General features: G+C 41.4%; 2 protein-coding genes across 5 annotated transcripts; both read right to left on the reverse strand.

Moving 5' to 3' along the window:
• Positions 1 to 1,112: 1,112 nt before the first annotated feature.
• Positions 1,113 to 9,234, reverse strand: tmem120aa (transmembrane protein 120Aa). Of its 2 annotated transcripts, XM_054754855.1 has the most exons (13): positions 9,085 to 9,234; positions 8,241 to 8,359; positions 6,882 to 7,013; positions 6,741 to 6,800; positions 6,555 to 6,650; positions 5,692 to 5,730; positions 5,375 to 5,464; positions 3,624 to 3,689; positions 3,468 to 3,529; positions 3,009 to 3,101; positions 2,789 to 2,853; positions 1,587 to 1,655; positions 1,113 to 1,480 (listed from the first exon to the last, which is right to left on the reverse strand). In XM_054754855.1, exons 1-13 carry the CDS (start codon positions 9,160 to 9,162, stop codon positions 1,364 to 1,366), a joined length of 1,086 nt encoding a protein of 361 aa, XP_054610830.1. In that variant the 5' UTR covers positions 9,163 to 9,234; the 3' UTR covers positions 1,113 to 1,363. The 2 variants fall into 2 exon arrangements, with proteins under 2 accessions (XP_054610830.1, XP_054610831.1); XM_054754856.1 differs by lacking the exon at positions 5,692 to 5,730.
• A 465-nt stretch (positions 9,235 to 9,699) lies between these two features.
• Positions 9,700 to 15,499, reverse strand: hepacamb (hepatic and glial cell adhesion molecule b). 3 transcript variants are annotated; one of them, XM_054754858.1, is made up of 7 exons: positions 15,362 to 15,499; positions 14,323 to 14,919; positions 12,987 to 13,268; positions 12,826 to 12,919; positions 12,679 to 12,746; positions 11,515 to 11,588; positions 9,700 to 11,443 (listed from the first exon to the last, which is right to left on the reverse strand). In XM_054754858.1, the coding sequence occupies exons 2-7, from the start codon at positions 14,684 to 14,686 to the stop codon at positions 11,312 to 11,314; spliced, it is 1,014 nt and encodes a 337-aa protein (XP_054610833.1). In that variant the 5' UTR covers positions 14,687 to 14,919; positions 15,362 to 15,499; the 3' UTR covers positions 9,700 to 11,311. The 3 variants fall into 3 exon arrangements, with proteins under 3 accessions (XP_054610833.1, XP_054610832.1, XP_054610834.1); XM_054754857.1 differs by having other exon boundaries at positions 14,323 to 14,664; positions 15,362 to 15,476; XM_054754859.1 differs by lacking the exon at positions 15,362 to 15,499 and having other exon boundaries at positions 14,323 to 14,664; positions 14,761 to 14,791.
• Positions 15,500 to 20,587: the final 5,088 nt, after the last annotated feature.

Genomic DNA, 20,587 nt, shown 5'->3' on the forward strand with positions numbered 1-20,587 from the left:
GATTCCCGTGTCCTTGGGCTCCTTCTTCCGCTTGCAGCTTTATAATGAGACACATGAAAGAAGAGCCGGCTGGCACAGAAGAAGAAGAGAATCATACCATCCTCCAACCTCCTCATTCACCTCTTTGCCCTGGAGCTCTAACACATACATACATGCATACTATACTTTTGGACAGCAAATTGGGTAGAGAGCTGGTTTTCATTTAAAAAATTTCAAGTGTCATCCCCTGTGATCTTTTGTGCACATTTTTCACCACCCTTTCATGTCTTTCATTGAGGCACCAGCTGCCACGGTCAAGATGTTTAAATCATAAAGCCGAGGAAATACTGCACAGACCTACAGGAATATCATTCACTTTATGCCATTAACTCATACAGTGGCTTTTGGTGCATGAGTTGAAAGAGCATCCAAGATTCAAACCCCCATCCTTTTTCCCCAGATTCAAACTCTCAATAAGTAAAATCCGAAAAATTGTTTTACTATTATTTGAAACGACTATTTCTGTGGTGTGTTTGGTTAATAATCCCCTGAATGCAGCTAGATGACCTTATGAGGCAGGAACGTTTAATCCTAAGAAAAAGCAAATATGGACAAACTGGAGTTGGGAGGGCAAACAACCTTCAATAATGAAGTTGTATTGCTGCCACCTTGTGGAAATTCTAGTACACTGTTGCTCTTTCCGACTGATTTCCAGTTGTTTTTCTGCAGAAAATAACATTACAAGGTGGTTGTTCTGAGCTAAATCTAGATCTATATATTTGATCTATTTATTTATGTATTTATTAGGTGCTGTTGAGAAGGATTGCCCATCTTCGAGTATGCTTTGCAGCAACACAAATACTAAAGTTTTTAAATAACGGGTAATACTAATTTAAAAACTGTTGTACTTTTTTTGAACTTACAGATTTACATTGTTACATTTACTTATGTTTTTCCCTTTTAATACCCGTATTTTGTTGTTTCTATGGCTAAAGTCATTTTCCCCGCTGTGGGATAAATAATGTACAAATACAAATACAAATAATTTAAAAGTCTAAAAATATATATGTACATAAAAAAAATATACTGCATGAAATTAGTGTTGAGCAAAAACACTAAAGCAAGCTGGCATGAAGGAGTGTTTTTATTCACTTTTTGGAAGGAAAATAATATTAATAGTAATACATGGCAGCAGCTGAGAAACAAACTACCCATTTTTTCCCCAAGAAATCTAATTTTAAGATGTCTTGTTCAGAAACACGTCCAGGAAAGACACTTGAGTAACATACTTCCACAGCAAAACAACGCTGTTTTAACCAACAAATCACTGATAATACACTGATAAGGCTAACAGCACAATGACGCATGGGAACAACAGAGTGTCCTACAAAGACTTGGACTTGTTGTCCTGGTTCTTCATGTACTTCTGGTACACCACGCCCAGTGTGGTGATGAAGTTCCCCAGGTACAGCACCATGTAGGAGCAGCCACACATGGCAACCTCGACACAATAAACATGTTTGTTAACTTTTAATTAAATGCAACACAATCACACTTCAAATTTATCTTACAATAAATATTTACATTCACGTCTCAAGGCTACACACCTGCCACTCTTTGCACTCTGGGAGTTGGAACATCTTGAAAAGTGTGACACTGTTGTAGAGCTGCCAGAACTATGACAACGGGGAGGAGGAAAATCACATAAAATTTGTTTTCATTGCATTTGAATGAAGAATCTAGATAGGATGATGACGATGATGATGAGAAACAGGTTGGTTGCTGTCTCAGGCCACCATTAAATGTACTGTTTTAATTGATCACCAATCATGGCACACAAGTTCTGCATAAAAGTGCTTTTTTGATTCATGTCTACCACAAAGCCATATCTTCTATGGTCATTAGTATTCGTTTACATACAGCATTTGTCCATGTTATGGCAATACATGATGTATTTTAGAAGATTTGGTCCCAATTTGGCTCTTGAAGTTTTTGCCGAATCCAAAATATGAAGAAAAGTGAAGTGTTTGTCCTTCTGTTTGTAAGGTGGAACAGTGGTTCAGTACCCCCTAACCAGAGAAAATCATTTTTGGTAGAAAAAAAGGATGTAAAACACAGCGCTGTAGCATCACTATCTGATTTATTTCAAAACAGTTCTCTTCTGAAGTGGTCTTGTTTGAAACATCTGGAAATAAAAATACATATAAAATAACTTCAATTATAAACAAAGAAATAATTAACTTAGTTACTGATTTTATGCACATAAAGTAATTATTGATTACACTGAAAATGTTTATGCAATTATTGAAATAAATTAGTTGCGGCCGTTGACGTGTTATTTTTGACAGCCCTAATAATAATCATATGACCTCGTTTGGGATTATAATAAAAATGTGTTCTTAAATACAAATTCCTAAATTTTATTCAATGCTGTTTTTATGGATTTTTTATATTCTGTTTCTCTTGGTTACAATAAACATACCATAGAAGTTATGTACTTACTGTATAATAATATCTTTATAAGGGAGTAAACTTCAAGTACCCCCATTTGAGAACCTGAGTGAGAAAGACTCCTTCCTTGTTTGTAGAGGATAACGACCAGGGTCGTTGCCATTATGATTCAGTGGAGTGGACTGTTCCACTGATGCCACAGTCACTCATTAACAATGGAAAGAAATTATTGCACCTTTATCCAGACCCTCTCCACACATTAACAGCTTCTTACAAAGTCAACTTTTTACTGTATTAGCTAAAAATGTGTGCAGTTTTTACTCATTTTTTAAAGTATGAAACTACAGTATAAACTTACGTGACCAAAGAACAAGAATGGCAGCAGGAAGGTAAGGCCTCTCCACATCCATGACTGGAAGCCCTCTGAACAACACAAGAGTAAGAAGGCGCAAGAGTTCCGATGACTTCAGATGCGGAACATTTGATGCCACTATTGTATTGGTGTCATTAATATTGTGCATTTGTACCTAATGTTGTGACCAGCGTAGGTGTGTGTGTGTGTGTGTAGATATACTAACCGACGGTGAGGTCCATGTTGTGTCGCTCTCCCAGCGCTCGTAGTCTGTACAAGCAGCCGCTCTGGTAGTAGTACTGTAGAAACTGCACAAAGCCTACAGAGGGCAAACATCATCTGTTTTTAACTGGCATATAAGTCTAAAAATAAGTTGACCAATGTTAATAGTGAATGCTAAAAACAATAAACTAATCTACCTTTGATTAGACGCATATGGTGACGATAAATGGGACACTAGAAGTTAAGCTAGGGTGTTTACTACTCTAATAACAGGGGTTAACTTCTTCTTACACTTTTGTGACAGTTAGTAGTGAAAGTGAAAGAAGTGAAAACGGTGACTGATTACGCTGAACATTAAAGTAAAACTGCATAACTTTATTTTTACACTTGTATGACAGTTAAACTAACCCAACATACTGTATGAACAAATATGAATCATGTTTGGGCAGGATGGATGTCCTACTTTGATACAAGCAGTATGAAAGGAACTGGTTCCGAAACATCTGGTACAGGGTCCCCTCGGGCCTGCGAGCAGAGACAACAAAAAGGTTTTAAAGAAGGACCTTTGCGACGAGAAAGAGAGAGGCAAAGTGCTGTTTTCACAGCAACCAGGACTCACCACGTGAGCATGACTCCTGACAGGAAGGTGGACACGTAGTGATGGAACACCCACCAGCCTCGGATCCTAAAAGCAGACGGGGGGACAACTTTGGTGAGGAAGCTAAGGTTTCAGAACAGTTTTGTAAACATAAACTGTAATCTTATTTTAGCTAAGCCTCTTTTACACAGAGATACCTCAAAATTGCAGCACTAGAGCTATAAAATGAGATACAGATGATCCACTCGTATTTTCTTTAGAGCACTCGCGCCCCCCACAATTCGCAATTTTCGCTGCTTTAAATTGTGAACAATATTTTTTTTAAGGTAACTTAAATCAGAAGTGGTTTGATGGCGCCATCTGCAGCGCGGAAAAAAATAGCTGCATCTATGAATCCAGCAGAGGGCACTGTCTCAAAATTCACTCAACATTTACCAGCAGAAAGATGCTTTGACAAGATGTAAACTGCAATTTACAATGCGTTAGAGGCATATTATAGAGTTTAGAGCAGTGATTCTCAACCACGAGGTGCGTGCCATGTTGATGGGTGACTTGGCCAAACTTGAGCAGGAGTGGAAGGACATCGAGTATAGACTTAAGGTGCTGTCTGTCCAACACACAGCTAGATATCTGATGAACAGCGCAACATAAAGGGAAAGCTCATGTTGTGTCACATGGGAAAATTCTGACCACAATGCATATTACCAGGCACCAGGCACAGTATGACAGTATTGTTTAATGTACATTCTATCTATTGGCCCAGGTACAGGGGTGGTCTATAGAAAAAAATGGTCCTCCTTTTATTATGACACTAACCTACTGAGCATTGAATCAGAGCAAGTGGACTCACTTGATTTTTAACTTCGTTTCATTTCTCATCCAGGGCCATGTGCAAATGCTCCAATTCAAATCCCCAGACATGTACTGAAAACCTTTACAAACTTTTTTTTCCAAATCATTTTTCAATTTGTGGATAAAAACGGATTGTTGCTGAAATGATTATGAAACTTGTTTTGCCATGGCACACCACGTTATTTATGTATATATAAAGTCATAATTTATATTTTTATATATATATTTTTTTAACTGTGTCTTTTTATTCAAGGGACTGTTTGCAACTGGCTCAAAACGACACCGCCAGCGCTTAACAAAGGCTCACGTGTGTGTGTTACCTGGGACGCGGCTTACGTGCTTGGAGCAGGAAGAGCACGGGATAAAATGCTTGCAACACGTTCAAAAGTTAGCCCCCTCTGGGCAGCCACGTAAAAATTGCAAACAGTCTTTTTACATTTAAAGTTTAAATAAATACATATAATTTATTAAATAAATAAGACATTTGAGAAGTTTACATTATTACTTGGGTCGCTCCTCGTCACTGAAGGGTGATGGTGGGTACCGCAGCCAAACCAGTTGAGAACCAATGGTTCAGAGTATCCAAAATAGGCAATCTGGGTGTCTGAATGTGTGATAGACAGCTTTAACCTCTCACTTCGGAGTACCCCTCCCCTCGCATATGCACACCCTCTATAATGACATCACACTGTGTAGAAGTTAGACATTTCTTTCTTGAGGCCGTCCGTTCAGGTTGTAGTGATCTGTCTCCTTGATTGCAAGCTTTATTAAACTGTACCTCTCATTATTCTCAAAGAATTTGGCTTGTCTCTTGTTTATTCTGAAGCCAGCAGAGGATCTTCCCTTAACAACAGTGAAATGATTGCTTGCTAGCCAATGTTAAGAATGCATGTGGGTCATTATTCATCAGAATTCTGGACCTTGAGCCGTTGTTGATGAGGATGCTCTCGCGGATGGTGAGCGTGCAGTAATACCACACCAGGAGGAAGTTGAACATTGCGTCCAAGGCTCTGAAAAAAGAAGGGAAATAAATTCCTTTACAGCTGATGGGCCACAGGCAAAGAGACTTTGCAGATGTTGTTTGCATTAACTTTGCCTCCAGTCTCAGATATTCCATGCTACTCAAACTCATGCAATTTACGTACTATGCACACTGGTTAAAGGGATAGTTCGGATTTTTTGACATGAAGTTGTATGACATCCCCTCCAGCATTGTAGTCCATTAACAGCGACTTACCCCCCACTTGGTCTTCTAAGTCCAGTTCTGGTCAGATTTCTGTGCGGAAGAAGGTAGTTCGGCTTAGTTGCTGGGGACAATTAAGTAAAGAGTTTGGCTTCTCAAAACAATATGCGTTCAAAAGATTAATACATTTGCATCACAAAAATGCCTTCTCAAAAAAAATCTGACCTCACCAAAACGCTTGGTGTTATATATGTCTCCCGCTGTATTCCTGCGCACTGTTGCCTGTGCACTCATGTGAATGTGATGAAAGCGCTTGCATATACTGTACTTCCGCGATGGAGCGCCGTGGCCATCTTGTTTATACATATGTGTTCCACAGCGGAAGAAGATGCGAGTGTCTTCGTCACATTGCGACAGTGCCTAGGGATACGGCGGGAGACAGATATAACGCCGAGTGTTTTGTGTGGTTTGAGTTTTTTTTTTTTTTTAAAGGCATTTTTGTGATGCAAATCTTTTGAACGTATATTGTTTTTAGAAGCCAAACTCTTTACCTAATTGTCCCCAGCAACTAAGTGGAACTACATTCTTCATCACAGAAATCTGACCAGAACTGGACTTAGGAGACCAAGTGGGGGGTAAGTGGCTTTTATTGGACTACAATGCTGATGGGGATGTCATACAACTTCATGTCAAAAAACCCAAACCATCCCTTTAACTTGTTTTCACGTTTGCCATTTAAGAACGTTAAAATGTGACTTAAAACAGTACAGTGTCGTACTTTGCCCCTGGAATTGATTATGCGAAAACAGTGTGTTTTTTTAATATTATTATTAAAAGGGTTACTTATTTTAAATTTACGGATTTATTTCTACACTTATAAGCATGCATGTATGAAATGATAATGAGTGCGTTCCTACCTGTAGCTGAACAAAAAGCGACACGTGAACGAGAAGAGGAAGAGTATGACGGTGAGGACCAGCTTAAATTTCTCGTATTCGTCTTTGTAGGCAAATCTGTTCAGTGACGAAAGACATTTAGGATGTTAGTAACAATGTGTGTCGAAAGCCCGTTACCATGACGACAACAGGCGGGTACATGCTTACTTTGACTGCTTATTGAGGAGGGTAACGTTGACGTTTCCTAAAACGAGAGTGAGGTATAACCTGAAAGAGGAAGAAGAGTCAGTCAATCACACTTTAGAGCTGCAGTCCCAAAGGCAGCAAATATAAAAATCTGAATCAAACCCGTTCTTCTTTGGTAGGAAGGCTTCCATCTCGGAGAAAGTGTTGTCTCTCTCTCCGATTGACACCTCGATGTCAGCGATAGACTCCACATCCTCCGGACTTAACTTTTGCTCTGGATGTTTGGCTTTGCACCTAAAAATAGAAAAGAACAGTGCAAGACCCTGAATAGGCATGCATGGATGGTGACAAAAGTATTGCGACACGTCCATTACACCAAAAGTAGGGCCCTATGATTTCCGCGTTAACGGAATTGAGGACAGAATCATGGAATCACGGAATGCCAATAAAAACAGAATCTACTGTTCAACACAGAATCTCGCGGAAAGTGACATGTAAATGAAATTATGTCATTGTGGGAAGAGGGAAAGTTTGTGTGGGGAAGTATTTCCCCGGCAGGCCGTTCAATCGTGTCAAATCTCATCACAAACACTACTAAACATGTCAAAACGGCGGCGAAAAACCTTGGAAACTCCTCTGTTACAGAGTGTGAATGGAAGCTAGCGGGGTTAGCTTCGTTTAGCAGAGCGTGCTAGTGCAGCTCTGTGTGTGTGCGTGCGTGTGTGACTCAGGCTGGATGAGTATATTTTGAGTGTTTTACCGATTTAATGTAAGGACCATTTTACAATGCCCACTGACGATGTGCAGGTTCTGTGTGAAAAAAGACGAGAAGCACGTTTATCTTGCACTCAGAGGGTATCAACCGTCAATTGCCATTCCCAACACTCTTCCAGCCTTCAAAATAACAGCACTGTTTATCACATTTGTCTATTTGTGTAAACAAAATAAGGGTGTCATAACAATATTTTACATTTATAACACGATTGGAATTACATCTGTGACTAAATCTTCCTTAATCGCAAGCACCGGCATTACAGTTTGTTGAAGATTTTGTAGCAATGTGTGCTGAGGCTGACATCCCATTAAAAAAGTTCGCTAAGCCACATCCATTTTTCAATTACTTGACAAAATTGGCCAATGACGTATTGCATCAATAAATGTAAGGATTTTTGCATTTCATTCATGGACATTTTATTCACTAACCCAAATAGCACACACTCTATGCTGATAAAATAAGTGGAAAAGGTAAAAAAAAAAACAGAATTCTAAAAAATTAAAATGGAAAAAACGGAATTTGGGAAAAAAATAAAGTGGATTTCATAGGGCCCTACAAAAGGTTCCAAATATGAAGTGTGTTTCCCTTTTTTGCAGCTATAACAGCATCCACTCATCTAGGAAGATGTCATATCTCAGATGCCGTCCACCTCCGTTCTAATTCATCCCAAGGGTGTTCTTACACACCAAACTCATTCAAGCATCATTATGAGGTGCCCATCTCCAATTCTCCATGTGGTGACTTACTCTTCTAGTGATGCAGAGAGCTCTTTAAGCTTCTTCCTCTGACGCTCGATGGCAGCGGTGCAGCTGACTTGCAGTTTGGTGACTTCCTCAAGTTTCTGTTTGTACAAGCGATGGGTGTCCTGACGGGAGAAAACAGATTACATCAGTTGGGCAATGACCACTGTGGACAGGGGTCATGCACACCGCTTCAATTATGCAGGTTTATGGTACGTTGGGGTCTTTCTCATCTGCCATTGAATAGGGAACAACTGCAAAACAGGGGTATAAATGAGTATATGTATGTTCCTACCATTTAAGGAGACCCAGAATAGCCGTATGCAAAATTATGCCTTGACAGACATAATACTCAGTTTTGATTGGTAAAGGTCTACCTAATGTTGTGACAAGTATCTGTTCATTTAACTTGGATATTGTTAGCTAGTCTTTTCGAATTAAACATCCCTTTGTTTTCCCCTACAAAACAATGGCGTAGGGGACATGTAGTGCCCACATGTTAACGTTCATTATTGGGGTTGAAAATTGTCGAAATAAAGTCAAACAATTGCTGATCCTGGGCAAAACCGGACGTCACTTACAGCGACCAATTTAACAATATGACAAACGCTGGGTTAGCTTGCTAGTTTTCTACTCTTGACTTTATCTGTTATTTGTTTTTATATAAATACATAGAATACAGAAATATCTGCTGTTGACAAAAAAAATGACACATCTTAAAGAGGGCGGATCCCGGAGACGCCTAGTTCCCGCCCACTGGCTGGAAGCTAGCTAGCATTTTCCAGGTGACGTTTGACCACATGCTAACGTCTCGCTCTGAGCCACACACACACAAACACACACAACTCACTTGAATTTGTTGGTAGTCCTTCTCTATGTCGCCCCATTCTCGAAAACACTCCGACACGCCTGTGGGACTAAACAACATGTCGGGGAACGTCCAGCGGTTGAGAAATGTTCCTGTGTCTGTGTGTGCAACAGTTGTTCGGGGAGCAGTCAAAATAACTTCCTCTTAAAAGTTCCGGTTACAGCTTTCAAAATAATGCATAAAGTTATGGCTGCCATTTGATCAATTTCACACACCAAGACGTCTTATAAATGAATTTGGTCATACATTTTCGCACACTTCTCGAAATAATGTTATCTTTGGTACTGGAGTGAGCTCTATTTAATAAAACCACATGTAGCAACTTCCGTTTACTACAGCTCAGATTGGTGGCTTTACGCAGCTGTCAAAAATACCTCCTTCAATGTGACGTAAAGGTTCAATATGCTAATTGGCAACGCCAGCGTCCAATCTGATGTTTAGTTTTTAGCCAGCTCTTGCGTCTTCAAGAACATTGCATTATGTAAGTGAATAAAAACGTATTGAGGCGCTTAACCTTTTATTTATTGCTCTCATCTTTATTAATTCCACTATTTATTTCTAATCCTGTTTTATTTTGTATTTTTATACTGTACATTTTCTACTGCAAGAGGACTTTATTTATTGTTTAAGTAACATAATACAATTGTGTGATAATAATTACAGTGGTGTGAAAGTGTTTTCCTGATTCCATCCTGATTTCGTATTTCGTTTTGTATGTATGTCACACATAAATGTTTGAAATCATCAAACAAATTAAAATATTAGTCAATGAGGACACAACTGAACACAAAATGCAGTTTTTAAATGAAACTTATTAAGGGAGAAAGAACATCCAAACCTCCATGACCCTGTGTGAATGAAAAATTAATTCTGCTGTCTTCCAAAAAATCCAGAAGGAGAATGTCCAGCCATCTGTTTGTGACCTCAAGCTGAAACCAACTTGGGTTCTGCAGCAGGACAATGATCCAAAACACACCAGCAAGTCCACCTATGAATGGCTGAAGAAAAACAAAATGAAGACTTTGGAGTGGCCTAGTCAAAGTCCTGACCTGAATCCTATTGAGATGCTGTGGCATGACCTTAAAAAGGCGGTTCATGCTGGAAAACCCTCCAATGTGGCTGAATTACAACAATTCTGCAAAAATGAGTGGGCCAAAATTCCTCCGTAGCACTGTAAGAGACTCATTGCAAGTTATCGCAAATGCTTGATTATTGCTGCTAAGGGTGGCCTAACCAGTTATTAGGTTTAGGGAGCAATCACTTTTTCACACTGGGCCATGTAGATTTGGATTTTTATTCTCCCTTAATAAAAAGTTTCATTTAAAAACTGCATTGACTAATATTTAAATGTTTGATGATCTGAAACATTTAAGTATGACAAACATGCAAAAAAATAAGAACTCAGAAAGGTGCAAACACTTTTCACACTACTGTATATCATTTGGAATATCTATGAAACAAGTTTTCTCACTTAAAATCTAACATACAGCACCCAAAAAAACACATTAACTCAAGAGATGACCAAAGTACAGCCTGAGTACCATTTGTGGCCCCCATTTAGTTTTTTTTATTGGCCCTCTCAGCTTATTATCCAATTAAACTTAAACGGCCCACATGACAACATTACACAGAAAACAAAGAAAACCTCTGAAACCCCAAATCCACCAAAATGGGACCAGTTTATGTCACTGTATATGCTCTTTGATGATTTTGGTGCACCCTGTCATGGAGCAGATGAACATGAGCAGATTTCCTGGTAATCAGACACTGGTGCAGGGTATTTCTCACACTCCGGCAGGGGCGCTACTGAGCAGGGTTTGGTTAAACTATGTATTTATGCTGCTCGGTAAATTTTTGAGTATGTTACCGCCCCTCAATCAGGTGATTTAGTGGCTTAAATAAGCAAATAATACAAATTTATATTTATTTAACAGCTTAGCATATCTTGAGCCAACTAAAGAAGGAAACAGTGTCTTCTTTTTTTTTTTAAACGGAAGTGGTAACCATGTGTAGTTCTAATTAAACTACACATTATAGTAGTTTTGTAGTAGGTGGAAAGCCCTCACTAATTACATGCCATGCATACCAAATTCACATCTGCAAAAAAACCCACCAAAATTAAGCTTCCCAAGTGAGATAAATGTGCATAGTGATGTCTTTTTAAGCCAAGCAAGAGTCACAATTGGTGCAGAAGAAGGTGCTGCAGGTTTCAGCTACACCTCTGTATGGCCTGGGCATTAGCCCTGGTAAGTGAATCAATGTAGTGAGTATAACTTGGAGGGTGCTCAAGTTCAGAAGTGGATCCGGTACTGTTGACGGAAGAGTCGCTCGGGGAAAGATCCTGCAAAACAAAACTTGGTGAGGTCCCAATGTGAGTCAGCCAAACAGAAATGAACATTTTGTAAGGTGTACCTTTTGCTGCAGGACGAAAAGCGACGTCACCGCGTTCTTTCCATTGTGCTGCATCTCTTGTGGAGATGCATCAGCTGTAGTAAAGATAATATGCATTAACAAGTGCAACAAACAAATTGCATGGAAATAATGGCAAGTAGAAGGAAAATTTTAGCACTCCACACTCCAGTCCAGGTGGTGGCGGTATTGATCCTCATCACTGATTTGCCAAACAACAAAAAAAAGATCCACGCAACATAAAAAAATGGTGACAACTGATTTTTTAAACAGTGGTTCCCAAACATTTTACAGTCGCGTACCCCTTCAGACATTGGACCTGAAGCCATGTACCCCCTACTCCTGGACACTTAAAAAACAAAAACCTTTTCATCTTAAATGAACATAATTAATTGGTTAGTTAATTTTATAATTTTTATATAATAATAGTAATTCTGGGTCAAAAATGTGTATTTTGCATGGTGATAAAGTTTCGCATGAATAATCATCCTACCCATCTTTTATTCCAGCTTGATGTTGACATCCTTCCGTTTGAATGGGTTGAATTTCAGCTTCACTTTTTTTGTCTACTCACGATGGCTATGGTTATTAATGGCTATGGTCTGCATATTAATTTAATACCAAATTGAAGCGGAAAGCTTAACAATCATGATAAAACAGTATCCGAAATATAAAAATACGCACCAGTATCGATAAAGCCTAATTTTGGGGGGAATCCCCACTCACCATGACAGGTTTTCACTGAGGCGCCATGCAGGGATTGGAAGACCAATATAAATGAAATCTTCCAGATTAAACACTCTTAATGCAAAAAATACTCATCAAACTTACTTATTTGTTCATATGATGCACACAAAGCAATGACCAACTCCATACTCTCCGCTCAGTTCTCGTTGTGCCTTGAGGCGTTCAGGTCCACTCGTAAGTGTGAGTGTTAAGCGCTTATTGTTTTTCATTTTTATTCCGTACCCTCATGACAACTGGTGTCCCTCACTTTGGGAACCTAGGCTGTAGAGTTTACCATTACCAAAATCCTTTAATATATTTATTATTATTTTATTTGGGGATTACCTAAAATGTTTATTATTCCAGTTCATGCAATTTCTACTTTGATCATTAATCCTCAAAAATATATCTGTCGATAAATTTTCACATGAATATGCCTACCTGTGCGACGTCTTGATGTGCGTTGATTATAAAATCTGGAGAAAGACTTTCTTGTTGGGCGTCTTGGCCTAATATAAGACAAACAAACAGATTGTTTGCATTAGGCTATTCATTTTTTATTTTAAAGCCAATAAAGGTGATTGATACTTTTTGTATGGTGTCCAGCAGGCGCAGACTGTTACCAAGGTGATCAAGAGGAAGATGCCACCAGTGGAGAGAATGATATAGATGGAACTTCTTTCTAATAGGAAAACTGTACAGTAAAGTGAACACAACAACAATAGTCCACCATGACAGTCTTTACTCACTGTAGACACTCAGTCTGATTGGCAGGCTTGTTGCGAAGCCCACCGGGTTTTCCACGATGCAGCTGTAGACATCGTCATCCAGCATGGTGACCCGAGTGATGGTCAGGAGCTTGTGGTCATGTGACAGCACGAGCCTGGTGTCATTGCCCAGCGCTGTGCCGCCTTTTAACCACTTGTACGAGGTCCTGGTTCCCGTGTCGTGCGAACAGTTGAGGATGACGTTTTCACTGCGTTCCAACACGGATGAAGCCTCCAGGTGGATGTAAGGTCGGGATACTGGCTCTGTCGGGAGACAGGGGTTGTCCCATTATAAAGGGTAAGTGACCTACCGGATCCACTAGATGGCACTGTGGTAGAAAAAAAAAAAAAGTATTTTAAAATGCGTCGATTCAACTGATTCAACAAATAAACTTTCCTCATATACCTCATGGTATTGTTTCCTGAGCAATTTCTATGACTTTGACAGTGTTGCTGCCACATCTCCCTGTCCTTTTTCGGCCCTGTGGGGCAGTGTAGGCCTGACTGGTGTATGCCAATTTTATTTATTCAGGTTGGACTGAAATTGTGCCCCACATATTCTGCCTGGCAACAAGCTTTTGACGTTGCTGTGCATGTTGTAGCCAGCTAAAATGTGTTGCCTGCGTATGTTGGTTGACGTTTTCATTGACGTTTGCCAGTTGGATAGTTAGGATTATGGAAAAATTACAAAGCTGATGTCTGCAAAACTTTGCAGAAAAGCATTGCAAGGACCAAAAAGAAGACAATTACATTTTGGTGCTGATCTGAATACAGGTACAGCTTGATTATATCATTTAATGTTTTGCTGTTATGGTTCGCTTGCAGGGCGGCACGGTGGCCTAGTGGTTAGCATGTTGGACACACGGTCAGGAGATTGGGAAAGATCTGGGTTCAAATCTCCATTGGGCATCTCTTTGTGTCTCTTTGCCAGTTCTCCCCGTAGCGACTCTAAATTGTCCATAGGTATGAATGTGAGTTCCAAAGGTTGTTTGTCTAATATGTGCCCTGCGATTGCCCGAAGTCAGCTGGGATAGGCTCCAGCATACCAGCTGTGAGGATAAGCGGCATAGAAAACAGATGGAGGGTTTGCTTGCATGGGCTTCCAATTGGGGCAGTGAAACTCCAGATCTAGAAAATGGCACAGTGGTGAAAAAAAGTTTGCTGCATTACCACCACCTACAGGACTGGAGTGGAATTGCATCACACCGCATGATTTGTTAAGCAAAATGAAAAAAAACATACAGTATTTATTCTGATTTCCAGCCTTGATGGACTGAATGAGTTTTAGGATCTAAATGGAAGCTGTTGGCCCTCCTACCGTCCACCGTGAGTGCGATGCTTCCTTCCCCCGTGAATGTATCATCCGTGATGGAGATCTCCACATCGTACGTGCCCTCATCGGACACCCTCAGGTTGTGCAGGAGCAGGGATCCGTTCTCAAATATCAGAATGCGATCGCGATAATCAGGCCTGAGCGTCCCCACAATGTCTGTACCAATGGACTGGACGACGGTGACCGACTTTTCCCGGCGGAGCTGCCACTTGATGATGGGCAGGTCGGCGCTAAAACTGACGTAGTGTACAGACAGGAGGGCCTCGCCTCCTACTGTGCCTCTGATGAGGGCGCTGGGGAGGGTCATGTTGACTGCTAGCACCCCACCTGCACAGAAAAGCATGGCCATGAGCCTTTAATAGTGCTTAAACAACAAAACTGTAGGAAGAAAGAAACTTCTGACTCAATGGCGAGGCAGTTTACTCGGCGGCTCCATGTCGCCACGGCAACCACTGTCAAATGTCTGTAGGATGCATGGGCCAGCATCCGCTAACAAAAGTGGCAATTGTCCCCCTCTTGGCAGCTGACGGGGAGCAATACAGCTGCCATGCTATGCTAGCAGCTCCATGACTCTGCAGCTTGCTACAATGGCCGCAAACAACACAACAATGTTAAAATATCTGAACGTCTGGAACAGCGCATCAAAAAGGTGGCATGTCAAAGTTCATGCAAACATACACACACACGTGGGAATATCTGCACTTGTGGTAATATTACACATTCTTTTCCATTTTTAAAAAATCAAGTAAACATATCTGTTAACCTCAGAAAGTGTTGAAAATACACCCTGTCTGCTTGATACAAGTATGTATGATCATTATATACCATAAAATGGTGGAAAAAGTCCAGAAGAAGTCACAAACGCCTGAGGAACGGCCAATAGTTCAGTGCGCAGCATTAAAATGTTAGCATCCAGCTTTCTTATTATAATTACAGTACATCTAAAAAGTCAGAGCAGTGGTTGACACATCAATTACATAATGCTGCAAACTTTAAGGCAAACGTTTAAAAAGTGTACACTAACCTGTGTGAAAAAAATCCACACACGACAACAACAAAATCCATTGATTTATTTTGACTTTTAAGTGCGCCTCAGCCATCATCTTCATCATCTTCATGACTTTGTAGCTCCTTTTGCCCCGCCCCCTTGGCCGAAAATTACGTCACGATGGGCGGGACCGAGGGGATGTCCGCCACCGGTTCATGTCCCTACACAAAACATACACGCATTAGTACAAATGTGCATGTGATGATGCTTGCTGTAATGCACCATTTAGAAGTGAATGCGCGCGTGTGTAGTGACGTCACAGGCGTAGTTGACTTGTACTGGCCTTAAAATACACCGTTAAAAAGGCAGCACTAGCTCAACGCCAAAGTCCCTCTTACACACTAATCCTCTCATAAAGACTGTACATGTCTGTTTGCCACCCAGGTACGCATCTGGAGATAGTGCACTTTTATTTTTGTTTGCACACGGCCTGGGTTGTGGGCGTGTCGCAAGGTAACAAGCTGCATTTCAATAATCGTGCCGTCAAGCCTGTACTCTCTATATATTAAAAACACACTCTATGCATATATCTTTTTTATCAGCTAGCAGAGGTCACTCCACAGAACAATGAATTTGTTTGCAAAGTGGAAAGAATTAATGAAAAAAGGTAAGTAGGAGTTGATGAAAGATGATATATAGGCATTCCCTCATGAAAAAGTTGTTTAAATATTAAAAAATAGGGATCTAACTGAAATATGTATTTACATGTATTCAATTAGATTGCTTTTTTTTTTTTTTTTGAAATACGTATTTATACTTGCTTAAAATCTCCTCCGTGAATCACCACCTTATTGTGGTGGAGGGGTTTGAGTGCCGAAGTGATCCTCGGAGCTATGTTGTTTGGGGCTATATGCCCCTGATACGGTCTCCCAAGGCAAACAGGTCCTAGCTGACGGGCCAGACCAAGAGTGAGTCTGAAGACCCTATAAATAAAAACAAAAGGAGGGACCGCACCTTGCCCAGATGTGGGGTACCGGGGACTCACCCTGGAGCCAGGCTCGGCAAGCGCTTGGTGGTTGGGCCTTCACCCGTGGGGTCCAAAGAAGCCCCACGGGATCTCCCTCCCGTAGACCCACCACCTGCGGGGGAAAGCATAAGGGTCCGGTGCTATGTGTTTTGGGTGGCGGTCGAGGGCAGGCGCCTGGGCGACCTGGCCTTCCGCGGCCAAATCTGGTTCTTGGGACATGGAATGTCACTTTTCTGGTGGGGAAGGAGCCCAAACTTGTGTGAGAGGTTGAGACATTCCGACTAGACATAGTCGGACTCACCTCGACCCACAGTTTGGGTTCTGGAACCAAACTCTTCGAGAGGGGCTAGACCTTGTTTTACTATAGAGTTGCTGCAGAGGAGTGGCGGCAAGCTGGTGTGGGCTAATTAATAGCCCCCTGGCTCGGTGCCTCTGTGTTGGAGTCATCCCCTGTGAATTAGAGGGTCATTGCCCTTCGGGTTGGGGAAAGGGTCCTGCCATAAGCCTTGAAGGATCAGCATCTACGGCAAAGGAATCCTTGAATTACCTGAAGGATCATTGTGCAATATTGATACAGCTCTTCTATTGCATCTCATTAGATTGCACAGGTGTTCGTAACAACGAGTGGCATATCGTAAATAAAACACTTATAGGCAAACAAATCACAACAACTGCACACTGTGTTTAAAAGTACGGATGCTTTGCAGCACACAACAAAGCGGAGAGGCCTCAAAGCGCAGCCCTGAAAGCATGAAAATGACCTCCAGTCCTGACAAGAGGATCCTCTGTAGAAGCATCTTCTTCCGTCAACCTTCCAACAGCTCTGGTATAGCTCAAGGAGAAGTAAGTGGCAAGAGGAAAGTGGAGGAGGACAAAAACGCTCCAGCCAGCAAGAAGAAGAAAAGTTCTGATCTTACTGGAGATGACGTGGAGTCTTCACGCACCGCAGGGAACAAAGGTGGGTCCATCTATGTACTGCTGTATATGTGCACAACCTTAAGGAACATTAAGGTTTTTGTGGTTGTCTTCAGTGAGTCCTGAAGTGGACACAGAAGCAGGAGGCTTCCAGGTGACGGATGGAGAAGAACCAACCAAAGACCTGAGAGAGATGAAGCGCCGTAGTGACGATGTCTCAGGATTTCCCTGGGGTTAGTGAGACTTTCTCAGTCAAGATAATAGTCTCGACAAAAATATAAACGCACTACTTTTGTTTTTGCTGCAATCTTTCATGAGCTGAACTTTTTCTGTGTACACAAAAGGCCTATTTCACTCAAATATTTTTTACAAATCTGTCTAAATCTGTTAGTGAGCACTTCTCCTTTCATGAGATAATCCATGTACCTCACCGGTGTGGCATATCAAGATGCTGCTTAGGCAGCATGACTATTGCACAGATGTGCCTTAGGCTGGCCACAATAAAAGGCCACTCCAAAAGGTGCAGTTGTATCACACAGCATAATGCCACAAATGTTGCAAGTGTTGAGGGAACGTGCACTAGGCGCACTGACTGCAGGAATGTCCGCCAGAGATGTTGTCCATGAATTGAATGTTCATTTCTCTACCATAAGTCGTCTCAAGAGAATTTGGCAGTACATCCAACCGACCACACCAACCCAGGACCTCCACATCCATCATTGTCACCTCCAGGATAGTCTGAGACCAGCCACCCGGACAGCTGCTGCAACAATCAAGTTTGCCCCCCAGTAAAAGTAAAACTGCACATTTTGGAGTGGCCTTTTATTGTGGCCAACATAATGCACACCTATGCAATTATCAGGCTGTCTAATCAGCATCTTGAAATGTCACACCTGTGAGGTGAAGGGATTATCAGCAAAGAAGTGCTCACTAACAGATTTGTAAACAATATTTGGAAGAAATGGACCTTTTCATTGGAAAAGTTCAGCTCATCAAAGATGGGATCACAAAAAAGTGTTGCACTTACATTTTTGTTTGAGTGGGCAGACAGACATATGGGCATGTATACGGGTGGATGACAGACGACCAGACCGGACAATGAACAGAAAGACGGATGTCTGGGTAGACTTATAGACAGGCGGAGGGACTGACGGCTGAACGGACAATTGAAAATAGATGAGACCAGACAATTGTCAAACACAGAGACAGACAGTGACAGATTATTAGTCTGACAGGTACAATAGGTAGACAGATTGGTACAAGATGCTGATTAGACAATCAATACACGAGCAAGAGCTCTGGTTGACATTCCGGCTGTTTGCATGCCAATTGCACGCTCCCTCAAATCTTGCAACATCTGTGGCATTGTGCTGTTTGATAAAACTGCACATTTCAGAGTGGCCTTTTATCGTGGGCAGTCTAAGGCACACCTATGCACTGATCATGGTGTCTAATCAGCAACTTGATATGGCACACCTTTGAGGTGGGATGGATTCTCTCAGCAAAGGAGAAGTGCTCACTATCACAGATTTAGACAGATTTGTGAACAATATTTTAGAGAAATGGTGATATTGTGTATGTGGAAAAAGTTTTAGATCTTTGAGTTCATCTCATAAAAAATGGGAGCAAAAACAAAAGTGTTGCATTTATTTTTTTGTTGAGTGTAGATGAGTCTGATAGATGAGAACACAATGAACATAGACCATGATAGACAGATGGACAGTTAACAAGAAGTCGGACAAGAAGGAAGATAAAAGGACAGACAAATGGACAAGGACACAGACACTCTGGTAGCTAGACACACGTATGAGACAGACAACATGACCACGCCATATACAGGGAACCAGACAAACGGATGACAAAAAAAAAAATGTATATAGGTCAGATAAAAAGACAAGATGGCTGGACAGATAAATGGACAGAAAAGCAGAGACGGATAGATATACAAACTAACTGAAAACAAGCAACACATCTTTGTTTTGATGTTTAGCAGAACTGGAGGACAAATATGTCCAGGAGAGGCTGTTGGCTGAAGGAGGCTGTGGATCGGTCTTTGCCGGATACCGCAAAAAAGACAATTTCCCTGTATTATATACTGATAGTCCATACTTAATACATACACGCTATTACATACCGTACATAAAAGTGTTGACCTGAGTTTGTCCCTTTCAGGTGGCCATCAAGCACGTCCCAAAAGACAACATAAACCTCCAGGTAACAGCAACAACTCTGACTTGTGGACTGCAGCTCTATGTAATCCACTCACCTTCTGCTGTTGATTCAGAAAAATAAGGACATGTCATCTGAGGTGGCGGTTATGAAGAAGCTTGCCAAAAATGTGCCCAAAGGACGCTCTCCATACGTGTCCCTGCTGGACTGGTACGACCTGGGCCAGAAGCTCATCCTGGTGATGGAGAGACCTGTCCCCGCTGTGGACCTGACGGAGTTTATTAGCAAGAAGGGAGGATGTCTCCAGGAGGATGAGGCTAAGGTATAGACAGACATGATGAGGCAGAAAGACCAAAGTCTAATCTGATGGTGTCGCTGTCAAAGACCATAATGAAGCAGCTGGTGGACGCCGCTCAAAAACTTCAGGAGAAACACATCTTTCACCGCGACATCAAGACAGAAAACATCCTCATCGAGAGCACCGCAGACGGCCTTCACGTACGCATCATCGACTTTGGCCTGAGTTGTTTCACCAAGAAAAGATCTCTCTTCAGGCTGTTTTTTGGTAAGACCAAGACTAAGACTTCTACCTGTGTGTCTTTGCTCATCATACAGTGGTGACTCTAGGAACTCCTTCTCTGGAGCCCCCTGAGTGGCTCCGCCATCAATGGTACCAGGCGGGCCCAACGACCGTGTGGCAGATCGGGACGGTGCTTTTTGAAATCCTCCACAGAGACGACGACTTCCAAACTGAAGGTTTCCTCAATGAGGAGATCAAAATCAGCCAGAGGTTTTCCAAAGGTAAGAAAAAAAACCAAAAAAATAATCTAATTGGGGGAGTTCATTGGAAGCAGGCCATAGTTGGATTTGGTTCTCAAATTTAAAGCTGGTTATGTAAACAATAGGTTCATTATTTAACTGCAACAATTATGTGGAGAGCTCTCTTTGACCATTTGTTCATTTACCAATAAGTGTTGCGCAACACATCAACACATCCAAATGTAATCGAGGTAAGTAGCAAACTGCTCGGCCAGTTTAGTAGTGCAACTGATATTTCAAAGTGCATGCAGAGGTAGATAAAGCTGCAGAAGGCGAACTGTTGGGGGGTCGGAGCGGCAGGGAACACTTTCAGAGTTACTGCAGACCTGCCA

This window comes from Dunckerocampus dactyliophorus, chromosome 16 (genome assembly GCF_027744805.1).
Source record: "Dunckerocampus dactyliophorus isolate RoL2022-P2 chromosome 16, RoL_Ddac_1.1, whole genome shotgun sequence".
Classification (NCBI taxonomy): Eukaryota; Metazoa; Chordata; class Actinopteri; order Syngnathiformes; family Syngnathidae; genus Dunckerocampus; species Dunckerocampus dactyliophorus.